This window comes from Acipenser ruthenus, chromosome 8, assembly GCF_902713425.1.
Source record: "Acipenser ruthenus chromosome 8, fAciRut3.2 maternal haplotype, whole genome shotgun sequence".
Classification (NCBI taxonomy): Eukaryota; Metazoa; Chordata; class Actinopteri; order Acipenseriformes; family Acipenseridae; genus Acipenser; species Acipenser ruthenus.
The window spans coordinates 36,082,663-36,103,417 of NC_081196.1; the positions used below are offsets into that span (position 1 = coordinate 36,082,663).

Here is a 20,755-nt window from a genome sequence, read left to right on the forward strand (position 1 = left end):
AATAATAATATCCATCAGCATCATCGTCATTGTCATCCTAATAATGATCATGATTGAAAATTCACTTACCTGGGCACCCATTTCATTGTACTGCACTTTCAAAGCTGTGAGTCTCTCATCCAGCTCTTTGGGGTTTTCAGTCTGCTGCTTCTGAACAATCTGGCGCCCAGTCTTTATGACTGTCTCAACTTCCAACTTCACCTCACTCAAACTTTTGTAAAATTTCTGGTAAAAAAAAAAAAAAAAAAACGACAATGTAGAAGACTGTGTAAACTTACCAAACAATATTTTAAAGTACTAGGAAATTGGGAAGCTCAAGTCTCAGTATGCAAAGACAATGATATGTTCTTAAAATGTATGTTCTTGAAGCATGTGTCTTTGCACATGCTTCAAAATATGTCAAAATAAGTATGACGTGGGATACCAATTATTTTTGTGAACGTAGTTAATTTCATTTTAGGTGTTTGGTTTTCATTAGTTTGTCAAAATGACCTGCCACTTAAGGATTTGTTGCATGCAAACATGAAAGCAAAAATGTTTAACAGTAATTTGCCTCACTGCTTTTAATAACTGGTTTCCAGAGAATAAATATGCATGTTAGTTTGAGATGTTTATCATATATTTTAAAACCAATTATAAACAAAATATTTAAAGGTAATGATCACCTTGGATTATCTGAAGGGGGTGTAACAAGGCCAGCTTTTCATTCTAACCAGGTTCTAAGAATGGCATTATTTTAATTAAATTCATAAAGCACATACAAGGAAATACTGAGTTCCAAAAAGACTATGCTAATTATTCTGAAATTTCAACATAAGTATTTATTTTAGGATCTAGTTCCAGAAAGCCTATATATATATATATATATATATATATATATATATATATATATATATATATATATATATATATATATATATATATATATATATAGACTAATATTCCCAAGTGCACCCTAGCGTAATTCTTTATTGGTACCATAAAATAAGTTGACTTAGAAAGTGAATGCAGTTTATATACTGGTGTGTTGTAATGGTGCAGGAAAGGTTTGAAGAACAGTATGTTTCAGTTAAATGTTGCTAAAAATGTTTCGATATCAAATGCATTCTAAATAACAATTCCAGGTGAGATTTATTCATTCAATTTTATGGTAGTTTCTTTTAATTATTTTAACTGTGGGCTGCATCTTTTGTCAATGACTCCTTTCGTACCATGCATTGATCCAACTGTGACTGCAGAACATCCTGCTCCACACTTTTCATCTCCAACAATGGCAACTGGGCCTTCACATCATCCAGAGTCCTCTTACAATCCAACAGGCGTTGCTCAAAGTTCACTGGCTTCTGGAACAAGCGGAACTTCATGGAGACTTCCTGTAGCTTTTTCTGCAAAACAACAAATCTCGAAATTGTGTTCAAAGCATCACTAGCACTTTCCAGTTACCAGCAGCACCACGTAGACCAATCATTATATACATGACTTACTTGCCAACATTAGGAAACAGTTCAGCGGGACGCTCGTCCCCTGGGGGTGTTATACGCATCATACACATGGGAGGGGTGATACGCAAAAAACACTCTATCATATATTAATAGACGTATCCCCTCAACTCAACACCACACGACCAGCATGATAGTAAACAGACACAATGAAGCGTTCTTACCTTTGTATACGGGTAAGTTAGTGATCAGCAGTTGCGTTAGCCGCACGAACAGCACAGCGTGTGGTTTTCACTGATTCTACTGTGCAGAATAAATTATTTTTTTTCTATAAATATCGGGACTTTCTTCCGATGCATCGGGACATGGGACATTTGCTAGGAAATCGGGACTGTCCCGACCATATAGGGATTGTTGGCATGTATGCATAATAAAGTATGAGCTAATGCAACGTTTTTTAATAGAATCAATTTCATGGATCTCCTCAGTCAGGTGCAAGGCACCCTCTGGCACCCAGAACCGGGCAGACTCCAACTGTGAGTCTGGCCCCTGAACGGGACCGTCTGTCCGCCTTAGGGCTCTCAGACACAGTTGTCAGTACACTGCAGAACTCTAGTGCCTCCTCCACAGGAGCGTTGCATGCCTATAAGTGGAAGTATTTTCAAAATTGGTGCATGGCCAGAGGTCATGACCCCAATTATTGCCCTATAGCAACTATTTTGCAATTTCTTCTGTTAGAGGCAGGTCAATCCACCTCTATGTTGAAAGTGTACCTAGCAGCTATATCCGCATGCCATGTCCCCATTGACTCAGTGTCCTGGGCACTTATATACTAGCAACCCGTTTTTTGAAGGGTGCTTGGCGGTTATGCCTTCCTAAGAAGGACGTTCTCCCCAAATGGAGCCTTGATATTGTACTGGAGGATCTCACGAAGGCCCCTTTTGAGCCCATATACTCCATAGAGTTGAAGTATCTGTCTATGAAGACAGCATTTCTCTTGGCTATCACCTCCGCAAAGCGGGTCAGTGAGCTACAGGCGCTGTCGGTGCACAGCTCCTGTATGCGTATTTGGGACAATGGCAGCAGGGTGTCACTACATACAAACCGTGTTTTCCTCCCTAAGGTGATCACAGCCTTCCACATGAATCAGTCTATGGAACTGGAGTCTTTCCATCCACCTTCGTTTTCTTCAGAGGAGAATAGGAGTTTGAATTTCCTCTGCCCGGTGCGGGCATTGAGGTGTTACGTGGATAGGACAAGAGCTCTGCATCATTCTGATCAGCTCTTGTCTGTCATGGGTTACGGACCCAATGACAGCCCCTCTCGAGGCAGCGACTGTCGCACTGTCTCGACTGCGTATGATAGTGCCGGCTTACCCCCACCTGGGAGAGTAGCCACGCATTCTACCAGAGGGTTGGCTACATCTTGGGCCCTCTTCAGAAGGGCCTCACTGTCTGATGTCTGTACTGCGGCTAGCTGGGCTATGCCGCATACTTTCTCTAGGTTCTATCGCCTCAATGTGATAGATCCTTCCTTGCCTTCATTAGGCATGAGAGTCCTTGAAGTTGCATGCTCGCACCGCTAACCTTGGGTTAATGCGGTTCTGATGCGTCCCTCATATGCTGTCTTTCCTTCTCCCTCGCGACAGCTCTGGTATACTTTCCCATAAGTAAAGTTTTGGTGGTCGTCTTCGAATTGAAAGGGAATATTAGGTTACTTACCTTAACCCTGGTTCCCTGAAAGAGAAGATGACCACCAACCAGCAAGGTCGCATTGGTCACCATCACGGGTTCGATACAAAAAGAGAATGTGGCTTCCGTGGGCTGACTGTTTAAACCCCAGGAAGGGGCCTATCGGCAGCTCTGATATAAAGAGCTCAGTGAATACCTGCCAATAGGAGGCATATCCCATAAGTAATGTTTTGGTGGTTGTCTTCTCTTTCAGGGAACCAGGGTTACGGTAAGTAACCTAACGTTCTCTTGCCTTCTAAAGCAAAGAAACAAAAAACTGAAATCATCATTCTGACGTCACATTGTTTTGAATTATGACGTTTTCTTAGAATTTTCAGAGCCTCTCAGCACTGTATATCAATCATTACATCGGTCAATAAAAATTAAAAGCCAAAAAATACCTAAAGACAGTGGGGTCATAGAATGTCACAGGATTCCCTTGGTATTACTGAATTGAGAACAGAAGCAGGTGGCTTACAAGAAGGGCTAGTAATGGTTTTAGATTACTCAGAAGGCAGACCAGTCTTAGAGGTCCGTTTTTGATGACATAAAAGAGACAGAGCCGTATCTAGGTACTAATGCAAATGAATATCAAATATGGGTTGAGGAATTGTGGGGGCTTATTCATAAGACGGTAACACTTTAAAATAAGTGTCTGCTCATGATTATTTCATGTGTATTAAGGGAAATGTTATGAAGTCAGGAAAGGTATTTCATGAACTTATGCTTGTGACTCTTGAATTCAATAGGAATTTCATTTGAAATCAGTAGGAAATCATGTGTTAGATACATTGGAATTACAGACACTTATTTTAAAATGTTACCCATCAGACCATTAGACTCGTTCTATGGTGTTAACACACTAAAATATCTTAGTACCCCACATGCTAGAGTTTGTTAATCATTCTCATTGGGTACTGTCAAGAAACGGATTGCAAGATAAATATACCCTGGGACAATATTGTGGACGCAGCCGCCCCTGTCAATGATAATGAATAAACCTTTCAAATACTGTAGACACCTCTATTTTAAGAGCTATTAAGTATGTGTTATTTATTAACGGCGCCTGGGATTGTGTTCAATCCTCCTATTGACAAACTAATAAAACATTGACTTCTTAATGAATACTTCATAGAAGTAGCTGATGATTTTGTTTTAAGCAGTTCTGCAGCTCTAGCTGGCTTTCATCCCTCTTAATGTAAACTGCATCGGACATTTTTTCTTTCTCTTTAATGCATCCATTATAGATTAAATGTTTGTCAAATGGGCCGGGTGGTGAGCCGCCCTCCATTTAAACATGCACATAAAATATGAAGAATAGGAGTGAATGGCTTGTTTTATCTCTCTTAATACCATTCCTTCAAAATGACTGCTTCTTTTACTTACTGTACCAGCATTTGGTGACACTCATACACACAAGTTTATTGCAGAATGTGGAAATCAATGAAGTGTTTTAAGTTAGTCACTGGCTGGGACAGTACATTCTCACCTCCTTGTCACTTTAAGCGTGTGTATGTATACAGTACTTAAATTAAAGACATTGAAAACTAGTAAAAATGTTTGTTGAAGAATTGTATCTGTTTCTTTTAGTATTACTAATTGTATACTTACTGTATGTGACCTGTAGAGCCTATATTCTTAAACCATTTCAGGTAATGAAAGACATATCTTAAATGCGTAATAAAATAAAGTTTGAATTACATTTCTGTACCTCTTACTAACATCATAGGTCCTTTATCACTCTTATTGCTGTTGAGTTTTTTCTTTTTTTCATTTATTACTGCTTTACTGCCATGATGTACAAGACTTATGGAATTTGAAATGATCTCATCCAACCCCATATAGTTTTCACTGTATATGAATCATGGGACACAAGGCATTTAAGGCTCAATGGGTGAAGTAAACTTTTAGAGCTGCGGCAGGAAAAGCAAAAAGTCAAAAAGCAACAGATAAGGGGCCTCTGTGAATGTGTTTAAGTTTATGAGCGTGGTCATTATAAGACCTTTAACCTGTATTCAGCATGTTCTTGTTTTGTGTCCATTTTTACTGTACCTGCGTTATGTCAATCTGTGAAGTGACTCGCTCTGAAGTTTCCTTTACAAGCTTTCTCTTTTTCATTTCATCCAGGCTGCTTTCATGGCTGCTCAGCTCAGACTGGATTTTCTTTAAAAGAAACAAACAAACAACAGATACATACATAAATAAATACATAAGCATTTGTTGACAGGCTAATAGTAAAAAGCAATATGACTTCCTGAACAGTATTTATTTGCCCACCAAACTCATTTAGTTGAGATATCTTCCATTGGGGCTCAATTGTTAATACTACAAGCTAATTCAAACCCAGACCTAGGAGGTAAAACCATGTACAAGTATAACTAAATAAGGGATCAAACACAGAAGACTAAAGTTTCAATCAAAAACCAAACAGTACAACCAGTGACCACAAACTGTATGAAATACAGGTAACAGTTTACTATAAAAAAAAAAATTAAATGTACATATGTCTTTGTGGCAATGTGCCCTGCCCCTGTGTGCATTTCTGTGTTATATGTTGCATGTTAGTGTGTTAATGTTGATGTATAGATATGGCTGCACGGGATATAAATGGGTGTGTGCAGCACGAGTATTTAAAATGTATAATTGTATTTAAGCACGAGGATTGCACATCACTTCACATGCATTTAAAGTATTTAATATGTGAGCATGAGGTTGCACATAATTCATTCACGTGCTGGGATTCACGTGAATAATTAATTAGTAATTGAATCCCGGCACAACAGTATATATAGGTGCACGTTTCACTCACTCGGGGTTGTGTGTTCGGTGAGTGGAGAACGGGAGAGAGAGAAGGAGAAATAAAAAGATAACAATTGCTATTGCGTGCTGGTAGGACCAGCACAATACTTGTTTGTTTATTTAAACTCACCGTGTTTGTGTGTCTGTCCGTCCACTGTTTGTTTATGTTAGTCCGTTTTGTTTGTCTATTTATTTTGGCGTAAAGTGCCGTGTCCTGTGTTTTGTTAAAACCTTTTTATTTATAATAAACCGGCACAAACAAGCGTCTTCATCATTTCATTTCATCTGTCCTGTGTGTTATTCATTTCCTGGATCTGACGGCACCACTCAGCCAGCCGTGTGACAGTCTTATATATGCAACATATTCTTATTTCATATGCACTACACATCTATTCACATTCCACACATACCATATTAATACACACATTATTTACATCATGAAGAGGCATTTATTTTAAATTCTTTACATATTAATGAGCATGACAAGCTCGGACTAAATAAAATTTTAAAAAAAGTTTTCACATCTGTCTCCCCAATCTTTACTGCGTCTCTTTCCTTCTGTAATTTAGAAGCACCAGGAATTAACTTGATGGACAAGGATTTATGTTAAAACAGCTGAAGCACATTTTGAAACCATAATACAAATGGAAACAGCGGTCCATTTTATACCTTTTATTTGTAATCTCCTTTCAAAAAGCAATTCCTATTCTCTTTATTGCCTCCTCTTTGTCTACCCACTCTAATCTGTGTGACTGTTGGTGCTGAGATAGACAGAAGTGATGGTCTGTTTCAGCACGATAATAAACAACTGTATGAGGAAGCCAGTGCACCCTCTTCATCCCAGGAGTACAGCCTGCACTCACTGAAGTGTGCCATCTCTCTCATTACAAAAGCCCTTTTCTTTGCCACTCCACAGTGCTTTGGCATCACAACAGCATATTAACACCACTCCATAGGCCCTTGATAGTGTAACAGCAAATGAATAGTTAGTCTAAGCTAAGTAGTTATCAGATGTTTTTTGCTCTGTAGCACAGATATCAATGATCTCCAGGGGGCTGAGTGTAGGTTTACCCAGAGTGCACTGTGCAGAGCCTGAAGTCTTATAAGAGTGCATTAATCCACAGCTGTCATAGGGGCTTGTTATACAGAGCTTTTAATTTTACAAGTCACTGAACAAGCTATCAGTATACACAAAATTACCTCCTTATGCCTACTTCAAGTAGATTGCACCCATCCCAAATACAAGTTCATATTGTCTTATAAACCTTTTTATAACCAACTGCAATATTTCCTGATATTTACTATAATGCTATCAATACAGTTTCATGTCATTAGCCAACATTTTCTACAAGCTTCAAAAGGGAAAATATTATTATTATTATTATTTATTTCTTTGCCGACGCCCTTACAATTGTTACAAGATATCACATTATTTTTACATACAATTACCCATTTATACAGTTGGGTTTTTACTGGAGCAATCTAGGTAAAGTACCTTGCTCAAGGTTACAGCAACAGTGTCCCCCACCTGGGATTGAACCCACAACCCTCTGGTCAAGAGTCCAGAGCCCTAACCACTACTCCACACTGCTGCCCGGGTAAACTATGATATGCCACTGGACATTGTTTACAACTCTTTGTGTACAAATGTGTGGTTTGGAATATGTCAACCAGATAAAAATGGTAGTTATGCACTTTTGTTCATTTTGGATAGAATCCAATGCATAGAGAATGATTTCAATCATCTTGCAGGGTTACTGACGCACAATTTTGCAACCTGTTAGTGACTTTAGGGTCTGAGATTAGGTTAAAGGATTTAAGATTAGGATTAGGTTTATGTAAAGATGTTTCTGGAGTATTTGCCTCCAGACATAGCAAACAAAGTATGTGTGTGTCAGAAAAAAATATGGATTTCCTATTAAAACTTAAGCTACTCTAAAGAATCCAGCTATTGTTTACTGTAATGACTATTGCTCCCTCTGTTATTTCAGATACCGTTCTATGGACTGGAGTTACAGTATACACGAACCTGTGTTTGTGTGTGTTTCAGAGTGTACCGGGTAACTACTTTAGAATTCCACGTGGCAGAGATTAGCAAGATTAGCTTTTAATACTTGAGTGAGACTGCGGTTTCTATTGTTAGCTATCTAAACCAGCATGGTAACCAAGTGACATTTCATTTACCAAAACAAGGGGGATGGATAATGGCAGCTGTGCAATGCATAGTATCATTCTATGGGAAGCAGAAAATGAACACATAAGCGTTTCTGTCAGTTTTGTTCAGCATTATCATTGGACTGCCACAAGATGGTGTATGAGCCACATGGAAAAAATATCAGGCTGTTTCTCAAAGTTAAATTGCCAGAGGTAAGGGAAAACCATGTCCTGTTGGATTAAATAATTTTAATTTCAATGGCATAGCTGTCAGAGCTGTGTCCACACAATCTCACACAATCATTTTATCCCAGGAAGATCTATAACGGATAAAGAATCCAAGGAAATCATTGCAAGATTTACATAAATTACATTTAGCATGTCATAGTAAATTACCTGTTTGTTTTGTGTCTATACTTAATGAATAGAACCCTGGGGTGTCTTAAATATGAGCCACACACGACTTAATTGCAAAATACAGCCTGTAAGGCTAATGTTAACATTGTAAGTAAACTAATTTTCAGCAATTACAGTGATTAACTGCACTTTATGATAAAGTGAACAATTTCTCCGCCGCATTAAATTTTCAATTACAGAATTTACTCTCTCAGCTCGTTAAAACTGTAGGTTTATTTAGCTTTAGTCATTTGCCTAAAAAAGCAAACACCACCTTTACCACTGATAAAGAGTCTGTATTTTACAGCCTCTGGCGCTGAAGAAAGGTTTAAGACGTTACCTGTTACTTGTTTCACTGGATATTGTCGTTAAGAATGTTAACCTTTTTCATTACCTGTGCTTCCGTTGGGATCTGAGCTGCGTCAATCCGATCTGTAATGTAGGCTGTTAGGTGGCGGTCAATGGTTGCTAGAGACTCCTGGATTAAGCGCATTGTTTTGTCAGTTTCCTGAGCAGACTGGATACTATGCTCAAGAGACTGCTGTCTCCTTACAGCCTGAAATAATAAAAAAAAAATTAAAAATGTGACTAAAAGAAATTCTATGTCTTCACTTATATCACGGATGTGGAAGATATTCCAGTTATCTGCAGTTTTGCCAGATAATATTCAACCATTTTATCATTGAAAAGCAAGTGGGAAGTCGTAACTTGCTAATTAGGAACACCATAAAAGACTATTTCAATTCACTACAGAACTCAGTATTCTTTCAAAGAAGAGCAGTACATGTGCATGAGGGTGTAGTCTTTAAAGACTAGATTAAGACAATTAGAAGTTCATTTTTCTACAAAAAACTGATTCAAACTGGTTATGAAAAGGGTCACCTTTTTACAGGAGAATGCCTGCATGCTCTTTCCACATATTCAGCTGCAGCCTCAACAAGTCTTCCTTGTGTTTCACCCATCTACGAGCTCGCTAGATGTGTTTGTATTCATGATGAACTCTATTCTGATTCAAGTACAGCACATAAACAAAGAACCCCACAAGGCTACACGGTGCTCTCATCTCATTATGTGAGTTAGGAGATTTCTTACACTAAGAACAAGGTCACTGGCAAAGCCAACTGCTGGAACGCTAATCTGTTTCTGAGGACTCTAAAAATGACATACAGTACCTTCTGGTTATAGATGTGTTTAGGAATTAAAAGGAGTCCTGGTACCTGGTCACGTTTAATACAAGAATCTCAGATAGCTCTGTTATATATATATATATATATATATATATATATATATATATATATATATATATATATATATATATATATATATCAACTACATTACCTTTATCTTTAGTGATGGTTATAAAGCAAGAAATAACAATATTTTTGGACAGTTGTTTTAGGCTTTTTCTAACAATTACCAATCTTTGCCTCCAGTGGCTCTAGAGTGTGGTCAGTTCTGTATCGAGATTAGAGCAGTAGCCTATTCTACTGTCCAGCCACAGTACAGAGATGTACGTGCTGCAAGTGGCATGCTCTTTGTTCCTTTTTTATGATGTTTTTTTTAGGTACAATTGAACAGAATGTTTCACCTCAGATATACATTTGATACCTACACTAGTGGTATTTTAAAACATGTTTGGTATTGTAAGGTTTCTACTATCTATGTTTTAATCTGCATTCATTCCGTGATTGCTTTTACAACTTCACACAGCACAATACACAAGTACTGACAGACATTCATTACATTCAGATGAGCAGATATAGGCCCAGTTATCTAGAAACAATTATACTAGTGATAAGTGTGTTCTTAAAAGTAAGTAAAAAGATAGGTCTGGTCCCAATTTCATATTTAAACAGTGGGGGTATTTGGATACGCCATTGGTCATAAAACATTAGCATACCAGTACTACACTGAAGCCCTATGTATTTACTAGCATGCTATTATCCATAGCATTTATTAGCCCATCCCAGCAGATAACAGGACAACCTACACCATAATGTATTCTGTGATACACTCATGAACTTGTGAGGGATGACACTACAGTAGCTAGCCTTGTTACAGCTGGATGGGCAGTGCACTGTACTACCCTTTAGGGGGATATAAAACAAACTTCATTAGCATTCTGCATAACAAACTGAAGATGTAATGGATTGTCACAGATTTGTTGTATTTATTCTGTCGTGGACAAAGACCTAATTAACTGATTCTTGCCTCAAGTTAAGAATTTATGTTATTACACATTTTGGAACGCGTTCTTCTCACTTGTGGGGTAGTATCACATCACAAGCAATTCAAGTGTGAAGGAGAGTGGCAGGCAGACAGAGAAACAGATATACTGCAGAGAAAGTGATTCATTTTGATCCAGACAGGCCCCTTTTACGAGTTTGACGGTTTGATGGGTGGAGCACAGTTAAATAGGATTATAATTTTATGTTTTGAAAACAGGTTTTCAGTACTTCCCAGTAAAAATTTCAGAAACCCCTTATTGTGGGGACAATAACTGAAGTCATGCTCATATACATAAACCAAAATGTTTGTGAATGCTTTTAAAAAGTTTTACTCCTACCTGCTGCAGAAGCTCATCCCAGCGAGTATTAAAGGTCTCTATCTTCTCATTAATCAGCTCATCTAGGATTCCTCCATCTGTCAGTGTCTGGGCAAGCTCTCGAATCTGATTACGGTTGTCCTCTGGGTGGCGCAACATGCTTTCCAGAGACTGAAACATAGAGAAAGGAGTCAGGCGGTATGACATGGTATAGGAAACAGCAGCCAAGTAGATGCATATGGGCACTGCCAACAGGATGGACAGTAACATGATCGCCATGCATTGTGCATCTGTCTAACTATGTTAATATTAAGCACATCCAAGCACAAACTGCTAAAGACATTGATAAAGACACATTTGTCTACCTTCTGTAATACTTGTTGTACTGTATTACAGGAACTCCGATAGACCCCTATATTGGTGTTAGCCACTTTCTTGTATGCTAAACATTCAGCAGTGTAAAACTTGTTAAATTTCAAATGTAGTATTTTAAACATGAGGAAAGTCAGTTGTTGGGATTCAAATGCAATCCGGTAAAAATGAAAGTATTATTTCCTTTTGAATTAAAATATATTCAATAACGAAAAATTCCATTCATATGAACACCCTAATTCCAATACTTATTTGTGATATAGTATGTCATAATGCTTATTGTAATGAGTGTTACTGAACAATGAATAAATAAATATTGTCCTTTTTTAACCGAATACCAAGGACAAAACAAGGTATGAATAATGTAGCCATGTTGAGAGTGACGAGTTCAGATGTATGGCCGTGGATATCTTGTGGAGTAAGTCACTCACATCCAATGCCTCTGAGATTTCCTCTGCACCCCCCTGGATGTTGTCTGTAGCTCTCAGTTTAAGTTCCAACTCGTCCAGCCATCTGTTCTCTGTCTCGAGATATGACAGGAGTTCACGCCAGCAGGCCCAGACCTCCTAAGGACAAAGACTTATGAGCTGATACAGAATTCCAGTAAGGCATACAGTAAATGCATTTAAGAAAAAAATAAATAAATTAAATACAGTTTGGGATTTTCAACCCACCTAAAAAATATATGTTTGTGATTTATAGCAACCATAACCAGATTTATGGTTGTCAGACAATAACTTGTATTCCCAAAATACAATTAATATTGCTAGGAGGCTGTGTGTGGTTCAGTGGTTAAAGAAAAGGGCTTGTAACCAGGAGGTCCCCGGTTCAAATCCCACCTCAGCCACTCATTCACTGTGTGACCCTGAGCAAGTCACTTAACCTCCTTGTGCTCCGTCTTTCGGGTCAGACGTAATTGTAAGTGATTCTGCAGCTGATGCATTGTTCACACACCCTAGTCTCTGTAAGTCGCCTTGGATAAAGGCGTCTGCTAAATAAACAAATAATAATAATATATATATATATATATATATATATATATATATATATATATATATATATATATATATATGTTATGGAACGATGCCAAAATGCCAGGGCAGTTCGCGAAGTGCCCAGCTTATGCCGATCAAATTTTATGTAATTTCGACATCTGCCCACAGCCACCCGGGCTGATGGCGAAGAAAGATTTTTAACAGATACAGTATACTACTAATAGAGAGTGAATTACCTCTGTTGCCTTTTAGCGCAAAAGCGCACCACCATCGAGCCACCCATTGCCATGTTTATTTAAATAACTTAAATATTTTCTGACAACGCTAGTTTAGAGCAATAGTACTCAACAAAGTATCATTGCACAAGGTTATTTTCATTGTGGGTTAGATATAGAGATTTGAGTAATTGGGGCGGGGGAAATGAGTCCAGAATAAAATGCAACAGTATTTTATTGTATTCTTATTGAAGTAATGCAACATAGATGTCTGTGCAGAGTTCCATTGAATGAGAGATCATTCAATATCAGCAAGAGACTAATCACAGTTTAAACGTATAAAAGCCACCCAGTTAAACATAGTTGTTGGTGCAGTGCCAAACAACTAATTTATCATGGCAATATTAATCGTATTTTGGGAATACAACTGGAATAGAGAGGACGTGCTGCACGAATCAATGAAAGATGTCGCCAGTGAAGTTTGACCAGGACGCGGCTTCGTGGAAATGAAAGTTTAAAAGCATGATGTGGTAGATATGAACTCCTTTTTACATAACTGAGCTTCCGCATCTTTGCCTGTTTTATGATCTCTCATTCAAACAAAGCAACTCTGCACTGAGATCTGTATGCATTACTGCAATAAGAATACAATAAAACATTGCTGCATTTTATTCTGACCCCCCACTCCGTATCTAATCCATGATATAACCTGTGGATTGATATTTTGTTGAGTTCTGTTGCTCTAACCTGCGTTGTCAGAAAGTATTTAAGATTTAAGCGGTGCGCTTAAAGGCAACGGAGGTGACTGACATCAAATTGGATGCTAATTCGGCATCTGCTGGGTACTTCACATTTTGGCATCGGTCCATAACATATACATATGCATATATATATATATATATATATATATTGTAACACAGCAGGGAGGGGGTTAATATCCTCCCTGCAGAAAACATGTGCAAATGCACATTGGTTGTTGTAATTGTTTTGTTTTATTATTTAATTATCCCCTGCACCTGGTGATCATTGTAAATTAGAGCCAGGTGCAGGGTATTTAAGGAGAGCAGCCAGTCTGTTCTAGGCTGCTGAGTAGAAGGAGGCAGGAAGAGGTACTCTGCTTCCCAGCAGTCGTAAGGTAAAAGTATGTTGTATGAAACCTGTGTGGTGTTTATTGTGTAGTGGGGAAACAGCCTAGCTGTCCCACTGGTAGTCAGGGTGTTCCTGTGGTGTAGTTAGTGCTCGTACAGAGCTAGGTGTTTGTTTTGTATTTTGTTTACTTTGGTTTTCGTGACTATTAAAAAATTAGCGCAACAGCGCTGTTAAAAATCAAGTTTTGTGTGTGGCTGGGTCATTTTAATTGCTGGAAAAGAACCCGAAGGACTAAAACCCTTCACAATATATATATATATATATATAACAACTTTTGTTCTACAAAGCTGAGAAGGGATAGTGTGCAAAAAGTCCTGAAATAATTTTTAAAAAAATCTTTTAAACCTTTTGTGTACAGGAACAGTTTTTAAAGTGGGGGTGCTGAAAGCCATTGAATAAAACTGTAAACCCTGTATATGACGGAAGCCTGCCGCACCCCCAGCACCCCTAGTTCCAGCGCCCTTGAATGCAGGTCTAGTTTTTCTGGGAAATAACAGCTATAACGTGTTACTCATACCCTTGGCATTGGACATAGATAATAAATCGGTATTAAAACAGTTCATAATGTAATTTGCTACATTTAGGATAGATTATCTTTATTTTCAATGATTCACTTATTGTTATTGTATGTGTCCCCCTCAGGTATAAACAGCGTTTTATATTTTGCATCATCATTTTCCTTTAATACTTGTTTTCAGTTTCCAGAATAAACATGCCATTTGGATTTAATAAATGTAGATTTTAATTTTCATCTTGTCCAAAAATAAATCTTACTTCTGCCCTGAAGCTGTTTAACACAATTTATATTTTGATTATCACTGCTCCCATGGGCTTCTTTACTCAACTTTTCAAATATACTCCAAATATACTACTTGCAGAAACATAGAGAGTCCTTGCTAGATTTGGATGCAATAGATATTGGACTGTACTCTTATAAATGCGTACAGCTGTACACCATGGCAACAGCACAGTAAAAGCAAGGCGAAACAAAGGCAAGTATGGAAAAGCATGGGAAGAACCATGGTAAACTGGTTATGGTAAACATCATTTTTACAGGTTCTGCAAAGTGTAGCCCACAATATTTCTGTTTGGTCATGTAATGTGTTATGCTGATTGATAAACAAAGACTGACCTCTAATGTTTTGCATTTTCCATTCAGCCTGCTGCACAGTCTCTGGTAGTTGGACGTCAGAACTCCAAGTTCAGTTTTTAAGGCCTCGTGAGCGACGGGAGGAGCCTTTGCTATGAAACTGTTCACCGAATCTGTGAGGAGCTTTACCTTCACCTCCTTCTGCTGGACCTCCTCTCGAGCCCTCTAAAACCACATGCATACAGTCATCTCAAGTTATTAGTTCATGGAGTATCCAGGTTTTCAATTATTTACCGCAGACTAAAGAATTTACGTTAATCGTTAATAAATCAGTTTACAGTTTCACGATAGCCTATATAAAATGAAACATTGAGGTTGAACTCATTAATAATAATAATAATAATAATAATAATAATAATAATAATTGTAGGGAAGGCATTAGGAAAACATTTGATCTGAGAATGGTTCTTTCTTTCTTATAGCATCGCATGAGGTAACACTTGAAAAGTTACCAGTGCATATGACTTCATATTGAATAATTAATTACCAATGAATTTCTAAGGTATTTCATGCATTTTCTCAATTCCATAATTAGTGTCCTGTAATGAACATCTGGAGTTTAATCATTCGGGTCAGTTCATTTGTTATAACTTCCTGTGGTTTCATCAGTTGTTAATTTATTATTCACCATCTATGTTCCATATATTCATGCATAACTAATGGTAAGCAATGTAAACCCTTTAAACTTAGTTTACAGAATGTAGATATTGAAAAGAGTCTTCTCTGACTAACATTTTTGGAAACTGTTTTTTTAAAGGGTTTGAGCTGATGGGCAGTTAAATATGATACAAGGATACTTTGGCAGTGCTGATTTCTTCAAACTTACTGATTGAAAAGAGTCAGTCATCACAGCTGACTGACCAGTCAACTATTTTTCAATCCCCTATTTTTGCTCAAATATAATAAGGAACCCCACTAGAACTGTTGACACTTTCTTCTAAACCCTGAATTAAATTCACACACACAAAAAAAAAAATAATCAAAAAAGAAAGCCCTGGTGTACGGCCTCTGTAACTACCCAAATGTCAACCTTTGTGTCAGCTAGCTCCCTGGATAACAATTATTATTCAGACTAAACCATGCCAAAATATATCCCACACTACTTAAAAATGCTATGCTGTATTACTGAAATGAACAGGTCACTTAAAAGTAATATCTACACCAGCCCTGGTCTCATCATTTTTAGTCTGAGGGGACCACCACCTATTATTATTATTATTATTATTATTATTATTATTATTATTATTATTATTATTATTATACCTGCACGGATGGCACATAAATACATACACCAGGATTTACAAAGTCTCTCAGGTGGCAACTGATAATGAGTTGTCGACATAATTAGTAACAGCATTGGTAATGACTCCATAGGCATCACAGACCTCCTGCATATTTAGTATATATAATGTATGTCTCCTCATCCTGAAAGGGGTATTCTAAAATGCAGATTGTTGCCCTCACCAACAGCCCCCTACTAAGTTTAAAAGAAAAAAAATACATCTTGTTATTTTTTTTAATAATCTAAATTAAAAATAATCTTCCTCATTCTCTGTCGGAACTGTCTGTTCAGAAGACAGACAAAAATAAAGTCTGAGACAGAAAAAGAAGGTTCAGACTGGATTCGGGGTTTTGATAATATTTAAAACACGCAGTTACATTTTGCAGTACTGTACCTTACATACATTGAGACACAAAAAACGAAGCATTCTAAAACGGTTGCCAATGAAATCTAGCTGGAGTATCAATGGACAAGCTCAAATATGTTAAAGAGCAAGAAACTGTCAACGCTGTCCTACAGTTTTTCATCTAACATCATAAGAATAGAATGTAAATCGCTGTGTTCATTTAGTTATCACATCTGTGTTTAAATAACAGTACCACTGTGTACTTTTGTTACACAAAGGAGATGTGTTTGAATTACTTCAGGGACAAAACAGACTTAACCTTCTTTGTTGTAATATGAAAGCACAGTAAAAATCCAGAAACATATGTTCGTTTATCAGTAATTACACAAGCCACCTGAGACCCTCTTGAAATGTTTTTTTTTTAAACAGGTAAAATGCAATATATTGGTAATCCCTTTCTAGATCCCTTACTAGATTAAAGGAAAAAGACATTTCCATGGCAAAACGATACTTGTTTTTAAATAAAATTAAATTTCCACTGTAACAGCATGCCAAGTTTTGGTAGTTATGCTATTGTCTGTTTTAACAATAGGGGAACATTGTGTAAAACATTATAGGCTTTATTCACAAAGCTAGATAAAGTTTAATATTCAGAACCACATACAGTTAGATATCTTATAAAATAAGGTACCATTGTAAAGCTCTTGAAAAGATGTTACCACTACCTACATTTTCATATTTTGTGCCTTAAGACTCGTCACAAACATGCTATACTTTTTATTTACTTTTTATATAGCTAGATATATATATATAGCTAGCTAGCTAGCTAGCTAGATAGATAGATAGAAACAATGTACATATTTGCCCTAAAGCAAATATCTTTGTTGTTGATGTGCCAATTGCAAAGAGTCATAACCTAACCTGTACAGTATTCACATAGGAACAAAAAGGAAATTACAACATATAGAAACATGGGAAACCAAGAGGTCCGTATAATGTTTGAATAACGGTGCCCCCTGGTACAGATTTTCAAAGGTTTACCTTTAACTCCTCCACTGCCTTTTTCAACTCCTCTGGTGTTTTGTACTCAAAATCCCGCTCCAGGTAATCTTCTTCCGCCTGTGTTATCCACTCCTGCATTTCAGAGAGGTCCTTCCTTAGACTCACCGTCTTGTCTAATCCACCCTTTAAGGCTGACTTTTTAGCATAAGCCTTAAATATATATATATATAAAAAAAAAAAAAAGATTCCAGTCAGAAAATGCACTGCAGGCAAGTCCTTTGGTCTGAAAACGTAATGTACAAAAATTGTTGACAGCAATGACAGCAATATATACAATTCCACGTTTAATATCTAAAGAGTAATTAAATTTCAAAAACACTTACCGGTACTCTAAATTACAGGGTAACATGTATAAGTCTGTCTAACTTATTTTAAGTTTAATTTTTTTTAAAACTAGGTTTTCAATCTACACTACTATGTTTACAGAGAAATGAAATGTGTAGAAAGAGAAGGCTGTGGGGAAGAAAACGACACCTTGCTGTCAAAGCATTTATACAGGTGCCATTTCGAAACATACAGTTCAGGGGTAGGCAAGCTTCCAGACAATTCCATTGCAAGAGCAAGACCTTACTTGATCTTCAACAGGGTCCTTGCAATTGGAATCGAATGGAAACGTGAAAGTTGCCTGCTTGTGCTGTAGACAATAGCAAGGCTACATAATTGGTCTGTCACTGTAGAATTCATTTGTTTGCTCTTTCAATTATCCTGCACCTGTTTGCAGATATTCTCCCACTGAGCATTGAGTTCAGTGAGCTCTTCCTGCAGCTTGCTGGCAAAGGCAGGCTCCGCCTCGCTTTTGAGAGTCTGACCCACATTGTTGATACCATTCAGGCTGGGCTGGATCGTGTGGATGTCATTCACCAAAGCCTAATGAGAATATACAGACAAACACACAAATACAATGAGTGTCATTGTCCTTATATCATCTTGCCACTTCACCATTTAATCTTAAAAACACAGTAGAAAAAATAACTTTTTCTAAACATTTAGACTAAAAGTATTTCATAATGTGAAGAAGTGTGTCATTTAATTACTAAATGTTGTTTAGGATTGCAAAATCTGCTTATCAGTTATGGATGAAATACCATTAAATCATAGTATGCACTCAAACCTACAGAAGGACTACCTTTCTTTAAAAATAAAACCCTTAGATGGTTCCATGCTTAGTAGTTTTACACAGGTTTTACATTACACTGATTGGAAATACATTCTTAAAGATTCCCTTAACCCTTTGCGGTCCTGTGTCGGACCAGGTCTGACAATTAAAATGTGTCCTTTCCGTCAATCACAGGTCCCTAGTCGGTTTTTCACTGGAAAAAGCTGAGAAAACCTTTGAATGGCTAAGAGAGGCTGAGAGAAGCCAGACAAAAAAATGGAGGCGGAACTGCGTAATACATATAGTCCCTTCACCACAGACATAACATGGACATAAACAAACAAGATAGCTGCTTCTGCAGACATTTGCCAAACTTTTTGAGATGTTATAGTAATAAAATAATGACTTGGATAGCATTATCGAGGAGTTTGATGATAAATCGAGTGATCAAGAGCTGATTTATCAGTATGCACTACTATGAAGAGATATGTGATAAATACAGCGAACAAGGGGTGGTGCGGGGCTGGAGATGCAGTACTGAGTGTCCTGTTGATATGCAGTGCCTTTTTAATCTGTTTTGCTGTGAATAAAATTACTTTTAAACAGTGCGTGTAAAATAAACAGCTTGTGTGAAAATAAATTAGACCTGACACGCCTGACAGACGCTGAATAAATGGACCGCATACGGTTAATAGACTTGTATGACTAATTCAGTTCTACTGAGTAATGAGTAAAAATTGACTCACTACTCTGTTGGGCATGGCAAAATTGAGTAATAAGTCAAATACAGGCATTGTGCTTCTATAAATCTGATCTGATTCCATGTTCATTTACTTTAACATTTTACTTGCTCTCAGATAAGAATTTTCTTAAAACAAGAGGAACTTGTTAGCTCAACATTAATGGTCTCAGACATACAGTTCATACCTGTGTCCTTCTTAAAATTAAAAAAAAATTGTAATGCAGCAGCAGTACTGCATATCAAATACTTAACTGTGTATCCTTTTTTATATAATACATTTTTATGCCCCCCCCCCCCCAGGTAAAATAAAACTAATAACATTGATAAGTACCAGCTGGCATGGATGTACTGTACTGTATCTGACTGCCAACTATGGAGTCTTGTGTCAATTTAATTGGATAGAAGAAAAAGATGAACTACTCAACTCAATAAATAATTGATTTACATCGTATCAGTAGAGGGAGCAAGAAGTGCTTTGTCAGGATTCGCTGTAAGTAGGGATCTACCTAAATTGCGAAAAAAAGAAACCTCGTTTAAATGAACTACTGCACAACGCAAGTGACGCAAACTACGTATCTTCCTTCTGTAGATAGCCTTTTTTTATTCCTTCGTTGTCCTGTGTGCCTTGCACTTAAGCAAAAAACAAACAAACAAAAAACATCCACAAATAATATTTACACAAAGCTGTTAACGTTCTTGTTTACTATTCAAATGACAAAGTTTTAATCAGCCTATCAGTGCGTCTGTACTGCTTTTCTGTGATCTGTACTGTGCAGTAGGGGGTGGGACAAAGTTGGTGCTGCATTGTTTGATTTAGGTTGCTAAAATCTAGTTTTCAGCATTGGAGGTAAAATACCAGAAATGGATGACAAAAAAAGCAAAGTATATTTCGGCTGATGATCATTTCAAAATATTTCTCAAAGAAACTGTACATGCAGACTGAGGTAATTGTTTTGCATATCTTAATGTGTCTTTGGAGAAAATACGATCAATTTAGCTTCAGAATCACACATTAAACAAAAGGCTACTACAGAGGCTGCTGAACAGAACATAAAATAAACAGCTTTCAGAAACCAAACTGGAAAGTCAGCCCAGACTAAAAGTATTCCTGTCTGCAAGTTAAATGAGTACTAAAATGATCCAGCACAGCCACCTCGCTTCAACCTGCTGCTTACTTTTTAAACGCAGTTGGAATTTTAGACCAGAATAGCCACGTTTTCTTTGTTTTGACTCGGTACTGATAAAATAGATTAATGATAGCCTTTCAATTATATTTGATCTTG

The 20,755-nt window shown here is 37.2% G+C and overlaps 1 protein-coding gene across 10 annotated transcripts in view; it reads right to left on the reverse strand.

The window, feature by feature from the left end:
- The window catches only part of LOC117407249 (dystrophin-like), an 809,654-nt gene that overhangs the window by 460,815 nt on the left and 328,084 nt on the right, over positions 1 to 20,755 (reverse strand). For all 10 annotated transcript variants that reach the window (XM_059028873.1, XM_059028880.1, XM_059028876.1 and 7 more), the window contains 9 exons: positions 18,346 to 18,501; positions 17,614 to 17,784; positions 14,927 to 15,109; positions 11,867 to 12,001; positions 11,085 to 11,234; positions 8,913 to 9,074; positions 5,222 to 5,332; positions 1,212 to 1,385; positions 70 to 225 (listed from right to left, as the gene is read on the reverse strand). In XM_059028873.1, coding sequence (XP_058884856.1) covers positions 70 to 225; positions 1,212 to 1,385; positions 5,222 to 5,332; positions 8,913 to 9,074; positions 11,085 to 11,234; positions 11,867 to 12,001; positions 14,927 to 15,109; positions 17,614 to 17,784; positions 18,346 to 18,501 — 1,398 coding nt within the window. The remainder of the gene's footprint in view (positions 1 to 69; positions 226 to 1,211; positions 1,386 to 5,221; positions 5,333 to 8,912; positions 9,075 to 11,084; positions 11,235 to 11,866; positions 12,002 to 14,926; positions 15,110 to 17,613; positions 17,785 to 18,345; positions 18,502 to 20,755) is intronic.